This window comes from Nycticebus coucang, chromosome 18 (assembly GCF_027406575.1).
Source record: "Nycticebus coucang isolate mNycCou1 chromosome 18, mNycCou1.pri, whole genome shotgun sequence".
In the NCBI taxonomy this organism is placed as follows: Eukaryota; Metazoa; Chordata; class Mammalia; order Primates; family Lorisidae; genus Nycticebus; species Nycticebus coucang.
In genome coordinates, this window is record NC_069797.1 from 65752006 (window position 1) to 65774813 (window position 22808).

Below are 22808 nucleotides of genomic sequence, written 5' to 3' on the forward strand. Positions count from 1 at the left end.
CAAGGGAAGTTGGGAAGTGTATTTTGTGGTAGACGAGTTATTTCAACCTTGATTTCTGTTTTTTGGCAGTGACAGCCCTTCCCTTATGTTATCTTCAAATGATTAGGTATATTCTAGAGTTATCTTTCCTTTTTTTTTTTTATGGACTTCTCTTAAAATGTATGTATAGTTTCTGCCTACCACATTTCCTGGGTGACAAATTCTATAGGCCTGTAATTTCTGTCAGGTTTGCTTTGGGATTTATTATTTAGGAGTAGGTTAATAAGTCCATGTTAAACTTTCTCTAAATGGTTTTATAAATATTGATCCTAACCTGTTCACTTTTTATCTTCCCCATGTATTTGAGACTTTAACTATTCTAGGTTGAAGAAAAGTGCATACTAACCGGCTCAGGCTGCCCTGAGTAGTGCCTGAGCCTGCTTAGATGTTAGCAGGCACACATGTGCCACGTGGGGGTTAGGGTGTGTGGCAAAGAACCTAAGTGACCCCTCCTCCCTCCTCTCTTTAAGACCTAATGACCTTTAATCACTGTAAGTTAGGTGGGCCATTAAACAGCTTTCATAGCTTTTTCTTACAAGCAAGAGGAATGGGACCAGAAGTTTGACTGAAATTCAGATGAAGCAGGGAAAGAAAAGTGACCTTTGTAAAATGTATCATCAGTAGTCGTCACCTGCCGCAGTTTATGTTTAACTTTTGAGTTAATGACTTAGATCAGTAGTTCTTGAGACTTTTTGATGTTGGCACATGCATGTTTTTCAAGATTCTTTCTGCTCCCCCTGCTTTCCCCTTTCCTGTGCTGTGTTTATAGTCATTAAAAAAAAAAAGGAATAAATATAATTTAACATGGTTTGAAAATTGTTTTCAAATTGTTGTGGTACCTGCTGAAGACACTTAATTTTTTTAATTTTTATGGATATATAATAATTGTACATATTTATGGAGTTGATGTGATATTTTGATACAAGCATATAATTTTAGGAGCTTCATAAAATCAGGGTGGGAATCGGATACTGTATTGATAAAATGAGAAAAGCAAATAACACTGTTCATGCCACTTTCCCCTAAAAGCTTGGAATATTTTTAGCCCAGAGTAGAAAGATGTTCTGTATAATTTGGTTAGCATGTTAAATGGGTGAATTAGAAAGTTTTCTTAAAAACAAAACTGCATCAATTTACATTTCTTATTGTCTCAGCTATTTAGACATCAGTGAGGAATAACTAGTGACTTTTTAAAGTGTACAAACACTTACAGGTTTGACTTAAACTGCACAAAAGCCCTCCATGTAACCAGAATGTTTTGAAATAAAAGGAAATAAACTGTGTGAGCATAATATCTATCTAGGCACAGTCTAAATTAATTACAATAAGGTAAAATTAAGAAAGTTATTAAATATAATTTCCTCACCCTGAAAGAGTAGTTAGACGCCCTTTTATTTATTTATTTACTTATTTATTTAGAGATAGAATCTCAGTCGCCTGGGGTTGAGTGCTGTGGCATCATAGCTCACAGCAACCTCAAACCCTTATGCTCAAGCCATCCTCTTGCCTCAGCCTCCTGAGTAGCTGGGACTATAGGCACCTACCATAACGCCCAGCTCATTTTTCTATTTTTAGTAGAGACAGGGTCTCACTTAGCTCAGGCTGATTTCCAACTCCTGAGTTCAGGTGATCTCCTACCTCGGCCTCCCAGAGTGGTACGATCACAGGCATGAGCCACCATACCTGCCTAGGCTTCCTTTTAAAACTACATACTAAACAGATTCTTCACTATTACATAGAATTTAGTATTTATTTATTTATTTTGTAGAGATAGTCTCACTTTATTGCCCTTGGTAGAGTGCCGTGGTATCACACAGCTTATAGCAACCTCCAACTCTTGGACTGAGGTGATTCTCTTGCCTCAGCCTCCCGAGTAGCTGGGACTACAGGCGCCCTGCCACAACATCTGGCTATTTTTTTGTTGCAGTTTGGCCGGGGCTGGGTTTGAACCCACCGCCCTTGGTATATGGGGCCAGCATCCTACTCACTGAGCCACAGGCACTGCCCTAGTTTTTATTTATTTTTAAAGAGCTGGTTATTTGGTTTGTAACATTGCTGTATTTCTTTTTGACTTCTGAATTAGGGACAAAATTTATGTATATCCTTGCTATTTTGATAATAGTTAGCACCTAATCTTTTTTTTTTTATTGTTGGGGATTCATTGAGGGTACAATAAGCCAGGTTACACTGATTGCAATTGTTAGGTAAAGTCCCTCTTGCAATCATGTCTTGCCCCCATAAAGTGTGACACACACCAAGGCCCCACCCACCTCCCTCCTTCCCTCTTTCTGTTTCCCCCCATAACCGTAATTGTCATTAATTGTCCTCATATCAAAATTGAGTACATAGGATTCATGCTTCTCCATTCTTGTGATGCTTTGCTAAGAATAATGTCTTCCACGTCCATCCAGGTTAATACGAAGGATGTAAAGTCTCCATTTTTTTTAATGGCTGAATAGTATTCCATGGTATACATATACCACAGCTTGTTAATCCATTCCTGGGTTGGTGGGCATTTAGGCTGTTTCCACATTTTGGCGATTGTAAATTGAGCTGCAAGAAACAGTCTAGTACAAGTGTCCTTATGATAAAAGGATTTCTTTCCTTCTGGGTAGATGCCCAGTAATGGGATTGCAGGATCAAATGGGAGGTCTAGCTTGAGTGCTTTGAGGTTTCTCCATACTTCCTTCCAGAAAGGTTGTACTAGTTTGCAGTCCCACCAGCAGTGTAAAAGTGTTCCCTTCTCTCCACACCCACGCCAGCATCTGCAGTTTTGAGATTTTGTGATGTGGGCCATTCTCACTGGGGTTAGATGATATCTCAGGGATGTTTTGATTTGCATTTCTCTAATATATAGAGATGATGAACATTTTTTCATGTGTTTGTTAGCCATTCGTCTGTCGTCTTTAGAGAAAGTTCTGTTCATGTCTCTTGCCCATTGATATAAGGGATTGTTGGCTTTTTTCATGTGGATTAATTTGAGTTCTCTATAGATCCTACTTATCAAGCTTTTGTCTGATTGAAAATATGCAAATATCCTTTCCCATTGTGTAGGTTGTCTCTTTGCTTTGGTTATTGTCTCCTTAGCTGTACAGAAGCTTTTCAGTTTAATGAAGTCCCATTTGTTTATTTTTGTTGTTGTTGCAATTGCCATGGCAGTCTTCTTCATGAAGTCTTTCCCCAGGCCAATATCTTCCAGTGTTTTTCCTATGCTTTCTTGGAGGATTTTTATTGTTTCATGCCTTAAGTTTAAGTCCTTTATCCATCTTGAATCAATTTTTGTGAGTGGGGAAAGGTGTGGGTCCAGTTTCAGTCTTTTACATGTAGACATCCAGTTCTCCCAACACCATTTATTGAATAGGGAGTCTTTCCCCCAAGGTATGTTCTTGTTTGGTTTATCAAAGATTAGGTGGTTGTAAAATGTTAGTTTCATTTCTTGGTTTTCAATTCGATTCCAAGTGTCTATGTCTCTGTTTTTGTGCCAGTACCATGCTGTCTTGAGCACTATGGCTTTGTAGTACAGACTACAATCTGGTATGCTGATGCCCCCAGCTTTATTTTTGTTACAGAGAACTGCCTTAGCTATACGGGTTTTTTTCCGGTTCCATACAAAATGCAGAATCATTTTTTCCAAATCTTGAAAGTACGATGTTGATATTTTGATAGGAATGGCATTGAATAGGTAGATTGCTTTGGGAAGTATAGACATTTTAACAATGTTGATTCTTCCCATCCATGAGCATGGTATGTTCTTCCATTTGTTAATATCCTCTGCTATTTCCTTTCTGAGGATTTCATAGTTTTCTTTATAGAGGTCCTTCACCTCCTTCGTTAGGTATATTCCTAGGTATTTCATTTTCTTTGAGACTATGGTGAAGGGAGTTGTGTCCTTAATTAGCTTCTCATCTTGACTGTTATTGGTGTACACAAAGGCTACTGACTTGTGGACATTGATTTTATATCCTGAAACATTACTGTATTTTTTGATGACTTCTAGGAGTCTTGTGGTTGAGTCTTTGGGGTTCTCTAAGTATAAGATCATGTCGTCAGCAAAGAGGGAGAGTTTGACCTCCTCTGCTCCCATTTGGATTCCCTTTATTTCCTTGTCTTGCCTAATTGTATTGGCTAGAACTTCCAGCACTATGTTGAATAGTAAAGGTGACAGAGGACAACCTTGTCTGGTTCCAGTTCTAAGAGGAAAAGCTTTCAGTTTTACTCCCTTCAGTAAAATATTGGCTGTGGGTTTGTCATAGATAGCTTCAATCAGTTTTAGAAATGTGCCACCTATGCCTATACTCTTCAGTGTTCTAATTAGAAAAGGATGCTGGATTTTATCAAATGCTTTTTCTGCATCTATTGAGAGGATCGTGTGATCTTTATTTTTGCCTCTGTTAATATGGTGGATAATGTTTATAGACTTGCGTATGTTAAACCAGCCTTGCATCCCTGGGATGAAGCCTACTTGATCATGATGAGTGACTTTTTTGATGATAAGCTGTAATCTATTGGCTAGGATTTTGTTGAGAATTTTTGCGTCTATGTTCATGAGTGAGATTGGTCTGAAATTCTCCTTTTTGTTTGGGTCTTTTCCTGGTTTTGGTATCAGGGTGATGTTTGCTTCATAGAATGTGTTGGGGAAGATTCCTTCTTCCTCAGTTTTCTGGAATAATTTCTGCAGTACAGGAATAAGCTCTTCCTTGAAGGTTTGATAGAATTCTGGAGTGAAGCCGTCTGGACCAGGGCATTTTTTGGTTGGAAGCTTTTTTATTGTTTCTTTGATCTCAGTGCTTGAAATTGGTCTGTTCAGGAGCTCTATTTCTTCCTGGCTGAGTCTAGGGAGAGGGTGTGATTCCAAATATTGATCCATTTCTTTCACATTGTCAAATTTCTGGGCATAGAGTTTCTGGTAGTATTCAGAGATGATCTCTTGTATCTCTGTGGGATCAGTTGTTATTTCCTCTTTATCATTTCTGATTGAGGTTACTAGAGATTTTACTTTTCTATTCCTCGTTAGTCTGGCCAATGGTTTATCTATTTTATTTATTTTTTTCAAAAAACCAACTCCTTGTTTCATTAATTTTCCGAATGATTCTTTTGTTTTCAATTTCATTGATCTCTGCTTTGATTTTGGATATTTCTTTTCTTCTACTGAGTTTAGGCTTCGATTGTTCTTCTTTTTCCAATTCCATAAGATCTCTTGTGAGATTGTTGATGTGCTCTCTTTCTGTTTTTCGAATGTAGGCATCTAAAGCGATGAATTTTCCTCTCAAAACTGCTTTTGCAGTATCCCACAGGTTTTGGTAGCTTGTGTCTTCATTGTTGTTATGCTCAAGGAAGTTAATGATTTCCTGTTTTATTCCTTCCTTCACCCATCTGTTATTCAACAGAAGAGTGTTTAATTTCCATGCCTTTGGGTGGGGTTAAGCATTTTTGTTAGAGTTGAGTTCCACCTTTAGTGCCTTATGGTCTGAGAAGATACAAGGTAAAATTTCAATTCTTTTGATTCTGTTGATATTTGTTTTGTGTCCCAGGATATGATCAATTTTGGAGAATGTTCCATGGGGTGATGAGAAGAATGTATATTCTTTATCTTTGGGGTGGAGTGTTCTATATGCGTCTATCAAGCACAGTTGTTCTAGGGTCTCATTTAAGTCTCTTGTATCCTTGTTTAATTTCTGTTTAGAGGATCTGTCCAGCTCTGTAAGAGGAGTGTTAAGGTCCCCTGTTATTATGGTATTATCAGATATCATATTGCTCAGATTGAGTAAGGTCTGTTTCAAGAATCTGGGAGCATTTAAATTGGGTGCATAAATATTTAGAATTGAAATGTCTTCTTGTTGTATTTTTCCCTTGACCAATATAAAGTGACCATCTTTGTCTTTTTTGACTTTAGTTGCTTTAAATCCACATGTATCTGAAAATAGGATTGCAACTCCTCTTTTCTTCTGAATTCCATTTGCCTGAAAAATTGTCTTCCAACCCTTGACTCGGAGCTTTAATTTGTCTTTTGAAGCCAGGTGTGTTTCTTGCAGACAGCAAATGGATGGCTTGTGTTTTTTAATCCAGTCAACCAATCTATGTCTCTTCAGTGGGGAATTCAAGCCATTAACATTTATTGAGATAATTGATAAGTGTGGTAGTATTCTATTCGTCTTATTTTGTGAGAGTCCATTGCTTAGTTTTATCTTTTGCATCAGTGTGGAGGTTTGGTTCTGTCCTTTAATTTCTGAGTTCTTACTTTGCTGCTGATCCATTGTGGTGGTCAGTGTGCAGAACAGGTTGAAGTATTTCCTGTAGAGCTGGTCTTGTTGTGGTGAAGTTCCTCAATGTTTGTATATCCGTAAATGATTTGATTTCTCTGTCAATTTTGAAGCTTAGCTTAGCAGGGTACAGAATTCTGGGCTGAAAATTGTTCTGTTTAAGTAGATTAAAGGTAGATGACCATTGTCTTCTTGCTTGGAAAGTTTCATTAGAGAAGTCTGCGGTCACTCTGATGGATTTGCCCCTGTAGGTCAACTGGCGCTTACTCCTGGCAGCTTGCAGAATCTTTTCTTTTGTCTTGACTTTGGACAGGTTCATCACAATGTGTCTTGGAGAAGCTCGGTTAGAGTTGAGGCGACCTGGAGTCCGATAGCCCTCTGAAAGCAGTGTGTCAGAATCTTTGGTGATATTTGGGAAATTTTCTTTTATAATATTCTCTAGTATGGCTTCCATTCCTCTGGGGCATTTTCTTCCCCTTCTGGAATTCCTATAACTCGTATGTTGGAACGCTTCATAAAGTCCCATAATTCTGACAGTGAACGTTCTGCTTTCTCTCTCTTCTTTTCTGCCTCTTTTACTATCGGAGTTATCTCAAAAACTTTGTCTTCTACCTCTGAAATTCTTTCTTTTGCATGGTCTAACCTGTTGCTGATACTTTCCATTGCATCTTTAAGTTCCCTGATTGACTGTTTCATTTCCTTGAGCTCTGCTATATCCTTTTTATATTCTTCATATCGTTCATCTCTGATTTGATTCTGTTTTTGGATTTCCTTTTGGTTATTTTCCACTTTATTAGCAGTTTCCTTCATTGTTTCCATCATTTCTTTCATTGTTTTCAACATGTGTATTCTAAATTCCCTTTCTGTCATTCCTAACATTTCTGTATAGGTGGAATCCTCTGCAGTAGCTACCTCATGGTCCCTTGGCGGGGTTGTTCTGGACTAGTTCTTCATGTTGCCTGGAGTTTTCTGCTGATTCTTCCTCATGGGTGATTTCTTTTATCTGTTTCCTTGCCCTAATTTTCCTTTCACTTCCTCTTGCTCTTTAAGTTCTCGTGCCTGTGGACAAGTCAAAAGTGTAGCTGAAATGTTCCCAGATAAATATGTTTTCTTCCTTTGCTTCTTGTAAATTTATGCTTGTTCTATGTCATCCTCAGGTTTTAAGATTTAGGAGGATTAATTAGTTTCAGGGTCGCCACTTAGAATCTTTGTGCTGGTTCTCTGGAAGGTTTCTCCTTCAGCGTTCAGGCATCATCTGTCCCTCACGAAGCACATCTGACCACCCAGCACCTAATCTTTAATGAGAATATGATCATTTAGGAGTGTTGGCATTTGTAAGATTTAAATACATTATGTACCTATGATCTAATGAGTGAATAGGCAGGTTTCAAGTTTAGGATGCTTTAGGAAGAAAATGTTAGTATACTTTAAAAAACTTATGATTGTGGGGGGCGCCTGTGGCTCAAAGGAGTGGGGCACCGGCCCCATATACCGGAGGTGGCGGTTTCAAACCCAGCTCTGGCCAAAAACTGCAAGGAAAAAAAAAGAGAAAAAAAAACTTCTGATTGTGAGGATATTGCAAAAACAGATCATTAATCCATAGTATTTGTGCAAGTTTTTAAAGAGCAAACCGTCTTGACATTTTGATGATTATAGTTGTATTTGTGTTGCCATTTGGGAAATAAGGAAATTAGCATGTAAAACTGCCTTTTCAAGGAGCAAAGTTTAGAAATTAGGGCCTTTATATTTTTGGTTTTTATTTTTTATTAAGATAGTAAAACAGTCTACTTGTTACTATTGAGAAATTTCCCTTGGTGGATGACTAAATTTATCTGTTTATAATCGGTGTGTAACATTTAAATGTAAAATTTCCCATTAAGCAAGACATGGCAATTATGCATTATGTTCTTATTTCAAAGATAGTTTAGGATAACTTGTCCGTGTACTTCGGACACTAACTTATCTTTGTCTAAACTTGGTATTATTTCTTTGTAAAATTTTAACCTGTATTATGAAACCATCTTTTCAATTATGTTAAAACAGAATCTTGGTGTAATGAATCAAACAACTTTTTTTTTCCCCTTTAAGTTTCATTTTTATGGGTTTATGTGTGTTTCACCCAATAGAAAAGTAGTATGCACTCATTTTGCGTGAGCTGACTCAGTGTTCAGAGTTTATGTTACTGTGGATTTCACCCTTTGGTGGTATTCTACATTTTTTCCAGAAATGTCAGAGTGTGAATAGTCATTCGTGTTGACATTGTGCCCTACTTACAGTATAATTTAACTGAGGCTTAACTGGATATTTTAGAAATGGTATTTGAATGACTTTGTGTCACTTTTTATTGAGGAATTAACAGTGTTTTACATGAGTCTTTTAAAAAAAGATTTTTGTTTATATGAAGTCGACTTTTAGATATGTAGTTTTGCTGTGCCTTATCACGTAAGAAAATAGTTCAACTTTTGTAGTTTTTTTGATTTTTCTCTTTCTGTAATGGGGGAGGGTATTAGTAATAGGAGGAGAAAAATGATTATCTCCTGATAAAACTTATCTTGTGAAGAACTTATGTCTTCTTCCTGCAGATCAGATTTCTCTTGATTGAAGAGTTAAGTTCTAAATGTTAATACATATTTTTAAAATGATAATAACTGTTTCTGACATGTCCCAGCCTGATATATATATAAAAAATTAAAAAAAATATGGATTCCTATTAATGTTCTGTTAAAATAGACAAAAAACAATTTCTGGTATGGGGAAAATGTCAGTGGGTTTTTTATTGTTTCGAAGAATTTTAACTTTAGCATATAAAATTGTATTAACAAAATGTATATTATGTGAGAATTTTAATGTTATGTTTCTTTATAAATGTGTTTTTTGTTTCCATTTAGATCTCGAATACCTGATGCATGCAAAGCAACAGCTAGTAACCACAGCTAAGCGCTGGGATTCTTCTTCTAAGACTATTATAGATTTTGAACCTAATGAAACTACTGATTTGGAGAAGAGCCTTCTTATCAGATACCAAATTCCTCTCTCTGCTGACCAGCTATTTACCCAGTCTGTTTTAGACAAATCATTGACCAAGAGCAACTATCAGTCACGGTTGCATGACCTTCTTTATATTGAGGAGATAGCCCAGTATAAAGAAGTCAGCAAGTAAGTTACTTTAGAAACACTTAAAAAAAATCTTCTCTTTGGATGGTACTTTTAATTTTTAAAATGCAAGTATGCCTAAGTAAAGGCAGGCAGTACATTGTGTTACTCAGTAGCTGTATTCTATCTTTATATGATGTGTGAGCTTCTTAAGGCAAGAACTGTGTTGTGCTCATCTTAGTTAGTATCCCTACTGTTCAGTGCATAGTTTGACCTTCCTAAGCATCTGGGAGATAAGCTCTTTGCACCTGTGAGGAATGTACATCTGTGGTCCCTGCTCTTGAGGAGCTTTCAGTTACTGATAGTCATAGCAAGCACTCAATGGATATTTGTTGAATTAAAAGTACAAAAACAGAGAGATAATGTATTTTGTATATGTGCTGCCGAAGCGAGCACAGAAATAATGTATTTTGAAAAGTTATTTTAAGAATGATATCATTTAGATCTTCAGGAAAACTGATAGTAATTAAATAGGTTTATAGGAGTTTATAAATACTTTAACATATTTTATATCTTATTCCTGTGCCTCATATTAAGACCAAGTGCTTAGGCTGGGCACGGTGGCTCATGCCTGTAATCTTAGCACTCTGGGAGGCCGAGATGGATGGATTGCCTGAGCTCACAGGTTCGACACCAGCCTTAGCCAAAGCGAGACCTCATCTCTAAAAAAAGTATCTGGGCATTGTGGTGGGCACCTGTAGTCTCAGCTACCAGGGAGGCTGAGGTAAGAGAATTGCCTGAGCCAACCCCTGCGCCCCCCCCCCAAAAAAAAAACCCAAAAAACCCCCCAGATGCTTAAAGCAAAAGCTTATTTGAATCATTTTAGGAAAAACAATCTTAGAAAACATGCTTTTCTAAGTTGGTACCTTATTTTTTATAGTTGGTACCTTATTTTTAGTATTATTAGTAAGATAATGAACACTCATTAAAGTATATTCAGAAAAGTAAAAGTGAAAACTTACAAGTACATTGTGTTACTCTATTTATAGATTGAACGTCCTCTAACTTTTAAAAGTACCTAATTTCAAATTAAGTACATGTAAAATTTACAAAGTCAGAGTGTATTTTTCATTACTCTAGGACTTTAGGTCATGGACCACTGATGGTCTCTTGAAGGGCTTTTATTAATTGTGTCTGTAGACTATTCTAATGAAATCACCAGTTATTAAATAATAAGTGGTTTGTATTATGTATCTTATTCATGTTATTAATATGCATGTGTATTATTTACATTATCAGGATTCCTTTTCCTTAGGCGAGAACACTATGATAAATCATAAATATTGACATAAAATAGAATTTAAAAGCTTACCATATCTTGGAGCCTCTTTTTGAGTATCATATTAGGAATTCAGAAAAAGTTACATATTAAATTTTGTTTAATAATTTTTTATTAAAGTTTATAAATCATAAAGCTTATGGATTATTATATTAAAAATAATCTTTTAAAAATGGAAATTTGTCTGAATGGAAAGGAGAAGAAACCTTACAAAATGCTGGAGGTCAGACACTGGTCAGGAAATAAGTGACTGAAAGATCAATCTAAGAGTACCTTGTAAGGGCTTTCTAAGCCAATATCCAAGGGTCTTGAAAATATCAGCCACATGAATGAGCCACTGGAGGCAAACTAAGTTGGTATGATATTTCTAGAGAGCCGTTTGACAATTTGTATTAAGAAAGTTGGAATCTTTTGATACGGTAGTTCTGTGTAACCTGCAGTCATCCTGAAGAAGAGAATCAGAGGTGAAGATAAGGATGCCTATACAAGAACGTCTTTCAAAGGGCAGTGAAGAATAAGTTGCGTATAGCCCTATGACAGAATGTTACACCCACGCAACCATTGAAATTATGTTCTTAATAGAGTGGCAATGCTCATATTATCCTCCTGATATGAAAGGAGAAAGTAGGCTAGTTAGAAAACCTTACACCCTGCCATTCTAGTTTTGTGTATTTATATAATATACATAAAATTATTTTTATATAAAAATGTCAAAAAAGTGTTCTGTTGGTGAAATTATAGGTGATTTTTATGTTCTAATGTTTTTTTCTACTTTGGAAATGTTCTATAACAACCACATCTACCTCTTATGAAAACATCATCAGTGACAGCACTTGGTGCTCCTGGTGTAAAAATACTCTTAGATATGGAAAGAAGAGACGGTGGTAAGGCAGCAGTGGGGGAGTGTACAGTCTTTATTGGAACATCTGAGTTTTCTCTATTTTTCATCTTTAAAATTAGGTTATAGTTATTGACTCAGATATGGGTATTTATGAAGTAAATACAAATCAGAAGGATCACTTTTGATATTTTATAAATGCTAATGACACAAGAGGTTTGAAGGAGCTTCAACGTAGAAGTGGGACGCTCCTGCTACGTGTGTAACACCTGACAAGTAGATAGTTATTGGGTTACTTTTACCCAGAAGTAACTCTGGATATTAAGGCTGGTAAATTACACTTGTGAATTGGTCGTGCTTATAAAATTTAGTAAAGTGCAATACAGAATTGGTACACATACAGAGCCTGTCAGTCATTAGAGTTTTCAGAGGGCATCTGTTAGCAGGTAGATAAGGAGCAAATAACAGACATAGATTGTAAAGGATTTCAGAAGTCTTCGACAAAGTTTCATTTGTTGTTTAAAAAGATTATTTTGTTTTTCCTCCTTTAACTTAATATTTATGTGCATTTTAATGTTGCATTGAATTTAATTCACATTCGATTTCTAATTCATTAAGTACCAATAACATAATTAACATATTTTCAAAAATGGATTTGGGGAGGTCTGTATGCAGCTACTAAACTGTGATCTAGTGCAGGGCTTAGTAAACATCTGCTGTAGATTAAGGGCTACATAGGAAGTAGTTCAGGTTTTTAGACCCTACATGCTCTTGGTTGCATTTCTTCTTTGTTTCTTTGTAAAATCTGCTCTTAGTCAAGGGCTATGCAAAAACAGCCTCTGGCCCTTGAGAGCCATGCTCTAGGGTGTCTGATTGGGTCATCTGACTTGTTTGTTCAGTCATCAGAGCAAGCCCACGTATATATTAGAATTGTGAAGAATGTATATTTGTGCTTTGAGACACAGTTAAAGATAGAAAACAATGGTGTGGCTAAATGGACTCATTTCTCTAAATGACTGGGACATGTATTGATAGTAATCAGTGTGTTCTGTGTGTCCTGAGATGTGCCTCTTTGTGATGGTGTAGTCAGACCTACCACGTGATTGGTAGGTATTTCCCAGAGTCCACAGGATGTACCGGTGAACTTGGACAATTTTAGCAGAATATTACGAGTCACTAAAGTATCAAGGGAAGTCATACTGTTAAGGATTGGACTGTACCTGTTACATGGTCATCTTAGTATTTCTTCCTTGAAAGTTGATTGAAGGCTTTCAAGGCTAGACAAAATATATTTTGGCTTGAGGCTGCATTTAATAATCAAGTTTATCTTTTTTTAAAGAGGTGATTGTACAGAGCAGTGCAGAAATGACGATTTCTTCCTAAGTTTTAGTGTAAGATGAGTGTAAATGGTAAGGGTAACACTCCATTTCGTGTCATTTAAGTTTCCGAACATGTTCTTCGGAGATTTATTTGCTTATTTTACTTTTCTCACCCTCAGCCATATGTTGATGGGGGGTTCAATAATGATTCTACTTGGAAGTGAAATCTGTTTGATTCTAAGAGATACATTTTGAGAAGAAATTGACTTTAGTTAAAGCTCTTATGTTCATTAAACTGGGTAGTGCTGTGCCCAGACACAGTCGAGGAGTCTTGCTCCTTGCTCCAGCTCGAGTCATTGTGCCTGCTGGCTTCTCCGTGCTCACAGCTGACAGGACAGGCTGCGCGTGTGTGGAGTTTGCATGTCACCATCCAGATGAGTGTTGCTTCTGTGGGTAAGATTTCTCTTCTGTTGCTCTGCTTTAGTACCCAGGGATTGTCTTATTACTTTGGTTGATTTTCGATACAGTCCAAAATCAGAAGAAGTGAAATTTACTGTATAGCTTTGAAAAATAAAAATAAAAATTTTTTTTTTGAGACAGAGTCTCACTATGTCGCCCTTGGGCCTTAGTATGTTGCTGAGGCTGGTCTCAAAGTACTGGGCTCAAGTGATTCACCCACTTTGGTCCCCCCAAATTGCTAGGATTATAGGAATGAGCCACCACACCTGGGCACATTCAAAAATTCTAAACCTTGCTGGGATTTGAATGTCCTCTCTAAAACTCACATTCAACTTAATTGCTATTGGGATGATATTAAGAGGTGAGACTGGCTGGGTGGCAGTGGCTCATGCTTGTAATCCTGGTACTGTAGGAGGCCAAGGTGGAAGGATCACTTGAGGGCAGATATTTGAGACCAGCCTGAGTGAGCAAGAACGAGACCCCATCTCTACAAAAAATAGAAAAGAATTAGCCAGGCATGATGGTTGGTACCTGTAGTCCTAGCTACTCAGGAGGCTGAAGCAGGAGATTTGCTCGGGCCTAGGAGTTGAAGTTTGAGCTCTGATGATGCCACTGTACTCTAGCTTAGGCTACAGAGTAAGACTTTCTCTTTTAAAACAATAAAATAAAAAGGCGGGACCTTATGAAGTGATTAGGCCATGAAACTCTGCCTTTATAAACGTTATAAATGGATTAATGTGGTTATCAAGAGAGTGCATTTGTTCCTGGGAGCCTGGGTTGCTCTCAGAGGGAGTCCAGCCCTTTCTTGCTCTTCTACCTTCCCTTGTACTATAAGGCTTATAGGATGGTACAACATAAAGGCCCTCAACTAGATGCTGGTTCTGAAACCTTGGATTCCCCAGCCTCCAGAATCGTAAGAAAGAAATCTCTGCCATTTGTAAATTACCCAGTGTTGGGTATTTTGTTATGGCCACACAAGGTGGACTAAGATAGAAAATTGGCCCTGAGAAGTGAGGCTTCCCAAGCACTGGACTGTGTGGAACTGAGTAATGGATGGAGGCTGGAAACATTGGAGGAGCAGGCTAGAAAAAAGCCTAGATCGCCATACATAGAGCATAATGGGCGATTCTTAACGAGAGCTCAGCAGAGGAGATCTGTAGGGAATTTTAAAACTTCTTAGAGGTGAGTTAAGTGATCTTGATTAGAATGCTGGGAGAACTATGAACAGTAAAGGCTATTCTGATGCAGTCTCAGATGGAAACTGGAGTAAAAGCCATTTGTATTATAAAGTTGCAAAGAACTGGGTTGAGTTGTGTTCCCCCTTAGGGGCTTTATGGAAGGTGGAATTTAAGACCAACGATCTAGGATATCGGCAGGAGAAGTATCTCTGCAGCAAAGCATTCAAGGCGCCGCATAGCTGCATTTGGTTGCTTACAGCAAAATGGGAGAAAGGAGGAAATATTTAAAGGTGGAATTTATAAATAAAAGGGAAGCAGAATAGAAAATTAGGAAAATTCTCAGCCTGGTCATGTAAAGAATAAAAACGTGTATTTGGGAGAGGATACTAAAGGAGTGGTCCAACCACCCTTCGCTATGAGATTGATGTTGGTAGAAGGAAGCCAGGTTCTATTCTTTTAGAGAGGATGGGAGAATAACCTGAAGGCATTTCAGGCATCTTTGTGGCCAGCTAGGACCCCAGGGCAAAGTCTCCAGAGAGGCCCTCAGCATTCCTTGTCAGTGCTGCTGAGGGCTCTGCTCCCTTCATCCCTGTGCTGTACTCCTTGGTCCTGCTCCTCAGCCCCCACGTGGCTCACGGGGGCCCAGGTGTCTGTGAGGGTCATGTAATGCTGATGCTGCAGATGTGTAGGGTGTGTGAGTGCTCGGACCACGGCAGCTGCCACCTGGACTTTAAGGGATATATTGGACAGCAGAGACTTGTTGTGAATGTGAGGCCCCCACTTCACCTTCATAGAGTCATAGTAGTGGGCTAGCTCCCAAGACTCAGAACTGTAGGGCCACCAGCATGCAACTCCACGCTGAGAATCCTGCAGCTGCAAGACTGCAACACATGAGAGGTGCTGGGTGGACTGAGCCTAGTGAGGCCATGAGGGTAGGGGTGCCTGGGGCCTGAGCCCAACCACCACCTCAGGGTATCCAGGACATGGGACAAAGAGTCACAGGACATTATTCTTTAGATTTAAGACTTAATGTTGTTTTTCCTTTTAAGTTTTGAACTTACTTGGAATCAGTTATTCCTTCTTTTGGAATGGGAATGTCTATCCTAGAGGTGGGGAAACTTTATATGTTGGAAGGTTGCATAAATTTAGATATACTTAAAAATGTACATTATTTTGTGAAAATCTATTGTGACTTAATTTCAAAAAATGAAAACTTTGTTAATTTTAAAGTTAACCTTTTAATGACTTTTTTTGCATCTGCTTTTTATTTGAAAGCCTTTGAATGTTTGCTTGCAGCACGGAGTCTGCAGCTGCAGTTGCTCTCTAGGTGGCTATCAGTCACTTGTGACGTTAAGTGCATCCTGATTTATGTTAGGTAGGAGAATGTAGATTTGCAGCAATAAGTGGTTGGAAAACAAGAAAGCATTTTGGGGGTGTGTTGCTGAAGGTGCGAACATTCTACTGCATTTCCCCACATTTCAATTGGATCTTTTTTAGCATCAAACAACGATGTTAAAATGTCCTCAACTGAGAGTTCAGTCAGTTCCATCTGTAGATCTTTAGGTGCCTTGGTGATATCAATTAGGTGAGGCTAAAATGCTAATGTGAGTGCGATGTCATGATTCATTTAAATTTTGTTACATAAAGAATCAGATATTCATATTGGAGAGGACTAAGCTTCGTTTTAATAAACATGAAACTGTATCACTGATGGGCTCTCAGTGGCTCCAGCTGTTCCTTGTATTCTCCAGTTAATAGCCCTATAACAGCTGCATGATTCGCGTATACCACCCTGCTCGTCAATGACCTTTTCTAACTAGGGAAAATGTTCACCTGAAGTTTCCTTTTGAAGAAGGATTGGATTTTTTTCCTTTTGAAGAAGCTTGGATTATTTTTGTGCCACAAAGCGTATATAGACTTAGTTTTACCTTGCAAAGACATATTTAAGCCGTTTTTATTTGACATATCACATGGAAATGCTGCATTCCTATAGGAATGAATCATCTTTCAGTAATTCACATTACTGATTTTGTTCTTCATAAAATTTAACTATCAGCATTCCTATAGAAATTATAAAATTTAACTGTCTGTTCTTGCAGAGGTAAAATTTTGGCTAAGGCCTGTCCCTACTAAATAGGCAACACATTTTGAACTGATACTGCAAATCTGCTCTGAATACCTGGTCTTTCAACTTTAGCATGTTACAAAACCAACTATGTCGTGTTGCATTTGCAGAAAGATAGTTAACAATATGTATAACTTGTTGCAAAGTGCTACTTAAAATTGTAGCTTTAGCACAGACATGTTGCTGATGCAAGTTACAACGAAAAGAAGTGAGAGCATGGGATCTCTCAACGCTGTGTCAACCCTTCCTGCTTTCCTGTCATGAGAAGTATCCCATCTGTACATACACTCACTGAATTGATCAAATCCAGTCTGACTTAGTGAGATTTATCTTGAAAGTTGTTGAACATACCTATTTCCCGTTTTCTGTTCACAGGAGTGCCCTAAGTGAGTAACTCTTTGTAGCAAAGAAAATCTTCCGTTATGACCCGAATGAAATATAAAACCTGCACTGAGCATGTCAGTTGATCCATCCAAAGCAAATGAATAGTATGTAGAAGTATTGTATGAAGTTGTCTGTTAAGTGGATGGCTAATTCTGGCTGCCAGTCAGTAATGGTTCTCCTTGAAAGGGGCAGTTGTTTGAGACGTTATTGAGGTCTAAGCATCCTCCAACTTCAACAAGGCATTCTTTCACCATTTCCACATCACTGAATCGCTTCCCTTTTTCCTGGGTATATAAGCTACTTTATAAGTTGCTTCAGTTGCATTGTTTCCGGGCTTATTGCTGCTTGAAAGAATTGCCTTTGCTTTTACTTTTAAGCTTTTAAGTTCTGCAGTAACCTTTCATGCTTCTCTCTCTAATTTAAAATAGTTGTGGTCCTCATGAGTGTTATAATTTCTTTAATGTTGATATTGCAGTATCACAAAGCAAGGAAATAATTATTTATTTATTTAGAGACAGAGTCTCATTTTGTCACCCGTGGTAGAGTGCTGTGGCGTCATAGCTCATAGCAACCTTAAACTCTTGGGCTCAAGCGATTCTCTTACCTCAGCCTCCCGTGTAGCTGGGATTACAGGTGCCAGCCATAATGCCCAGCTGTTTTTAGAGGCAGTGTCTTGTTGTAGCTCAGGCTGGTCTGGAACTCCTGAGCTCAAGCAAACTGCCCACCTTGGCCTCCCAGAGTGCTATGATTACAGGTGAGAGCCGCTTTCCCCCAGTCAGGTGGGGGAAGTTAGAACAAAATCATGAGTGGAGCAGCTGTCACTTTCCAGGGGTCCTCAAACTGCAGCCTGCGGGCCACATGAGGCGGTGTGATTGTATTTGTTCCTGTCTTGTTTTTTTACTTCAAAATAAGATACGTCCAGTTTACATAGGAATTTGTTCATAGTTTTGTTTTTTTTTTTAAACTATAGTCCGGCCCTCCAACGGTCTGAGGGACAGTGAATTGGCCCCCTGTTTAAAAAGTTTGAGGATGCCTGCTTTAGCCCTTGTGGCTTACTAATGTTCTAATTGTGCCAGTCAATCTGAGAGGATTATTTTTTTGAGACAGAGTCTCATTTGGTAGAGTGCTATAGCATCATAGCTCACAGCAACCTCAAACTCTTGGGCTCAAGTGATTCTCTTGTCTCTGCCTCCTGACTAGCTGGTACTATAGGTGCCTGCCACAATGCCTAGCTGTTTTTTTTTTTTTTTTTTATTGTTGGGGATTCATTGAGGGTACAGTAAGCCAGGTTACACTGATTGCATTTGTTAGGTAAAGTCCCTCTTGCAATCATGTCTTACTCCCAGAAGGTGTATGCCCGGCTGTTTTTAGAGACAGGGTCTCGCTCTTGCTCAGGCTGATTTTGAACCTGTGAGCTCAGTATTTCATTGAAACTTATTTTATTCTTTGATATTTTAAATACAATATGTCCATTTTAAAAATAAAAATACAAAAGATGAGCAAAACTATATTAATCAGAATAAAGGGATTTGCTGGGTAGAATTTGGTTTTGGTCACACAGCTGTACTTAGGACGTAGAAGACTACCTGTGTCCTTCAGGCTGCGGGTCCCCACCCTGGTCTGTGGTCCTACTGTCGTATTTTGGGAGCCTGTAACTGATTCATTTCCCTGGCTCATAGCTGGAGAGGAAATTTGCCGTAGCATGAATCAAGCCGTGAGTCTCATCTGTATCTCAGTTAGTTGAGACTTTGGACTTTGATTTGATGCTCAAAAGAGTTAAGACTTTGGAGGACTACAGGGATGGGATGAATAGATTTTATATGTGAGAAGGATATGAGTTTGGGGGCACCAGGGACACAAGACTGTTGTTTTGAATGTCCCTTCTAAAAATCTTGTTGAAAATTTAGTTGCCACTGGGACAGTATTAAGAGTTAAGACAATAAAAAATGGTTAGGTTGGCTGGGCACTGTGGCTCACGCCTGTAATCCTAGCACTTGGGAGGTTGAGGCGGGTGGATGGCCTGAGCTCAGAAGTTCGAGACCAGCCTGAGCAAGAGTGAGACCTGTCTCTAAAAAATAGCTCAGCATTGCGGTGCCTGTAGCCCCAGCTACTCAGGAGGCTGAGACAAGAGAATTGCTTAAGCCCAAGAGTTTGAGGTTACTGTGAGCTGTGACGTCACCGCACTCTACTAAGGGTGACAAAGTAAGACTGTATCAAAAAAAAGGTTGGGTTGTGAGGCTGACCCCTCATAAACGGATTGATGTGGGCTCATTATCGTGAGAGCGGGTTGCTGCTTTACAAAAGCAAGTTCAGCCCTCTGCTCTTGTTTGCGTTCTCTCGCTCTTCTGCTCTCCGCTGTGGGGGTGCAGCAGGAAGGCCCTCACCAGATGCTAGCCCCTCCGTCGTGCACTGCCTAGTCTACAGAACTGGAAGGAAAAAATGCATTTTTTAAATGACCTAGTCTCAGGTTTTCTGTTACAGCAATACAACCTGGTCCAAGACCACCCTTCTAAGAAGAAGTGCAGAATGTTCCCATTACTCCTTCCTGCACTGCCTTCCCTCTTACAGCACCACTTCAGAACTGTCCGTTTAAATTTTTCTTTCACCCCATAGTTCTTACCCCACTGTGTAAATTGATCTTGTTTCTCTGTCTTCTTTCACACATACTCTCATACACTCACGTGAATACATGGAAGTTTGAGTGTTCAAGCCTGATATGACAGGCTTGAACTCCTTCCGTAATTCCTGCACGAGCCCTCCACGAATGAGAAGTTATTCTAGAGGTTATTAACATTACTGAAAGAGAAATTTCATGGCTAAAATATTTTGGTAAGATCTCCTTGGAAATCAGTCTGTTTCCAGTCCTCTGTAGTAGTTTCAATGTGTTTTCTTCTGGTTCCAGGTGATTTAAATGTCCCAACAGTATGTTCAAACAGACTTTCATTTAAATTAATGCATAATATTTCATTTTATTAAAAAATCATGTTTAGTGTCATTTGAAATATTCTGGCTTTTTTTGAAGTGCTGTTCTTCAACACCACTAAATGTGTGTCTTTATGTAACTTGCATGGGAGTTCATTCACATTAAGGGAAGTTTTGTTGCTTCTATTTTGGCTCAAAGTCAGAAAGTAAATAGTTTTTATACTATATATAATTCAACAAAGTGGAATTGATACCAACTTTTAATTTTTGGTATGTTTATATTTGATTTATTTTGTTTTACATTTCTAGTTGTTACGTTTTTGATGTGAAATATTCAAACTAGTCTTCTACTTTTGATTTAGGTTCAACCTTAAAGTGCAATTGCAGATTCTAGCAAGCTTCATGCTCACTGGAGTTTCTGGAGGTGCAAAGTATGCTCAGAATGGACAACTTTTTGGTCGCTTTAAGCTTACTGAAACACTTTCTGAAGATACTTTGGCTGGACGACTGGTGATGACCAAAGTCAATGCTGTTTATTTATTACCAGTCCCTAAAGAGAAGTTAGTACAGACCCAGGGAACCAAAGAGAAGGTTTATGAAGCTACTATTGAAGAAAAAACAAAAGAATATATATTTTTAAGGATATCCAGGGAATGCTGTGAAGAACTTAATCTTCGGCCTGATTGTGACACACAGGTATACTTGAAGGTGACAGTTGAACCATGGTTGTCTGTAGACTCTGTCATTGCCAGGTGATATCTTTCCTCTGGTTCTGTTTTCCTTCTACCATAAATAAAAATGGAACTGACTTTGAAAACTTAACTGGTAGCTTGAAAATTGGACCTCTGGTAACTTCCAGAGAAAATTGATTCTTTAAGTAACATCTGAAATGTTCCAGTTTTATACCAGGTTGAGCTTTCTGATTAGTTTTAAATTGTTGATAGAATAACAGAGAAAAAAACTACTTACGTTACATTTTGGGACATCTTTCATCTGCAGTTGTGTCTGCACTGGCTCTATTTTTCTTTATGAATTTTTAGGTGAATTGTGTCTTTATTCTGCCATATGGAAGGCTAGTCTTTTTTTCTTTTAAACACAAAACTTGGTGAATATTACTCATTCACAGTAAATTGATGCAGTGTCACAGGGCTAGTTATTACTCAAGATGTGATATTTCACAGATGTTTGGATTTTATCAAATACATTCTTAGGAATGGTAGAATCAGATAATCTTTATCTAGAGATTAAGTAATTTATAAATGCCTGTTTTTTATTTGTTTTTTTGTTTGTTTTTTTAGCACAGTGTCACTTTATTGCCCTCTGACGTCACAGGTCACAGCAACCTCAATGTCACAGGCTCAGGAGATCCTCTTGCCTCAACCTTCCAAGTAGCTGGGACTACAAGTGCCCACCACAACACCCGGCTATTTTTTCTATTTTTAGTGGAGACTGGGTCTCCCTTTGCTCAGGCTGGTCTCAAACTCCTGCCCTCAAGTGACCTATCCACCTTGGTCTCCCATAGTACTAGGATTCCAGGTGTGAGCCATTGTGCCCGGCCTGCCTTAGTTTCTTAATAAATAAAATAAGGCTAATGATAGCTTATAAATCATCAGAACTATTAAATGAGATAATCCATGTAAAGTGCTTGATACAGTATCTGGTGATTAACAAAGAAAATATTTATAATTATTCTTATTAGAATATGATTACACTTTAAAAGAATCTCTAAGCTTGTTTCCCCAAATGGTTGCCTTCATGAACTACTCCAGTGAACTACAGCAATGATATTTACTTTGATGTCTTTTTTAAGAAAAATTTCTTTCATGTGTTTCAGGTTGAACTTCAGTTCCAATTGAATCGATTACCCCTCTGTGAAATGCATTATGCACTAGACAGGATCAAGGACAATGGGGTTTTGTTCCCAGACATCAGTATGACTCCCACCATACCTTGGAGTCCCAACAGGTACAAAAGGAGATTTCTCATTAAAGGAAGTTTAATGTGAAATTGAATATCTGTGTCAAATGACTCAGCATACTTTTATCAGAAAGTTTGCCTGGGTTCTTCAGGAGATATTTTATTAGTCAGGAAAAGAGAGTCCAAGAACACTTAGACTGAACATTTGAACTTCATCATGTATTTTCTTCACTTTCCTTACTTTTCTCTGCAGTCTTACTTTGATAGGATGCCAAGCAATTCAGGGATATTTCTGACTAGAAGTTGAATGGGAAAATAGTTCCTTTTTAAAGTGGTTCAAATAGTTAATTTAAAATAATTTTTGAATCTGGAAGACATTTTTGAGATTTAGTGAAATGGAGAAAGTAGGATAGTACTCCAGAAACTGCTCTCCAGATATGATGGTTGTGTAAACCTTGTTCTGCTTAAATTCTGTTTGGTGTCTTTACATTTAATTGAATTGCATTTTGTTTCAAGTGTGCACAGCAGGGGTAGCTTCAAGCCTCTGTTGTCCATCTTTTCATGGGTCTTAATCCCTTGGCCCCGACCCATGCTCAGCTTGTGCCACCTCCCACCCCCTTTTTAAAAACTCTCAGTGGTTCTGTACAAGTTTATTTCTCACTGTGTCAGTTCAGTCATGGTAGTGGGACCTTTCTGTGACTGACAGGCTGGGGGATCTTCAGGAAGTGGTTTCCAAGGTCACCCTCGGTGTCAGAATTCAATTGGCAGTTGGGAAGAGTGAGCGCAGAGGATCATGTGGAGAACGGGCAAGGCCTAAGAGGGGCTGCATTACTTCCCCTCACATTCCATTTCTTCTGGCCCTAAAACAGGACAGAACAAACCTGCCTTTGCTCAAGCGATCTACTCTCCTTGGCCCTCAGAGTGCCAGGATCACA

General features: G+C 38.4%; 1 protein-coding gene across 4 annotated transcripts in view; it reads left to right on the forward strand.

The window, feature by feature from the left end:
* The window catches only part of HELZ (helicase with zinc finger), a 174138-nt gene that overhangs the window by 59092 nt on the left and 92238 nt on the right, over nucleotides 1-22808 (forward strand). For all 4 annotated transcript variants that reach the window (XM_053568791.1, XM_053568790.1, XM_053568793.1 and 1 more), the window contains exons 13-15: nucleotides 9188-9455; nucleotides 20319-20652; nucleotides 21791-21921. In XM_053568791.1, the coding sequence (XP_053424766.1) occupies nucleotides 9188-9455; nucleotides 20319-20652; nucleotides 21791-21921 (733 nt within the window). The remainder of the gene's footprint in view (nucleotides 1-9187; nucleotides 9456-20318; nucleotides 20653-21790; nucleotides 21922-22808) is intronic.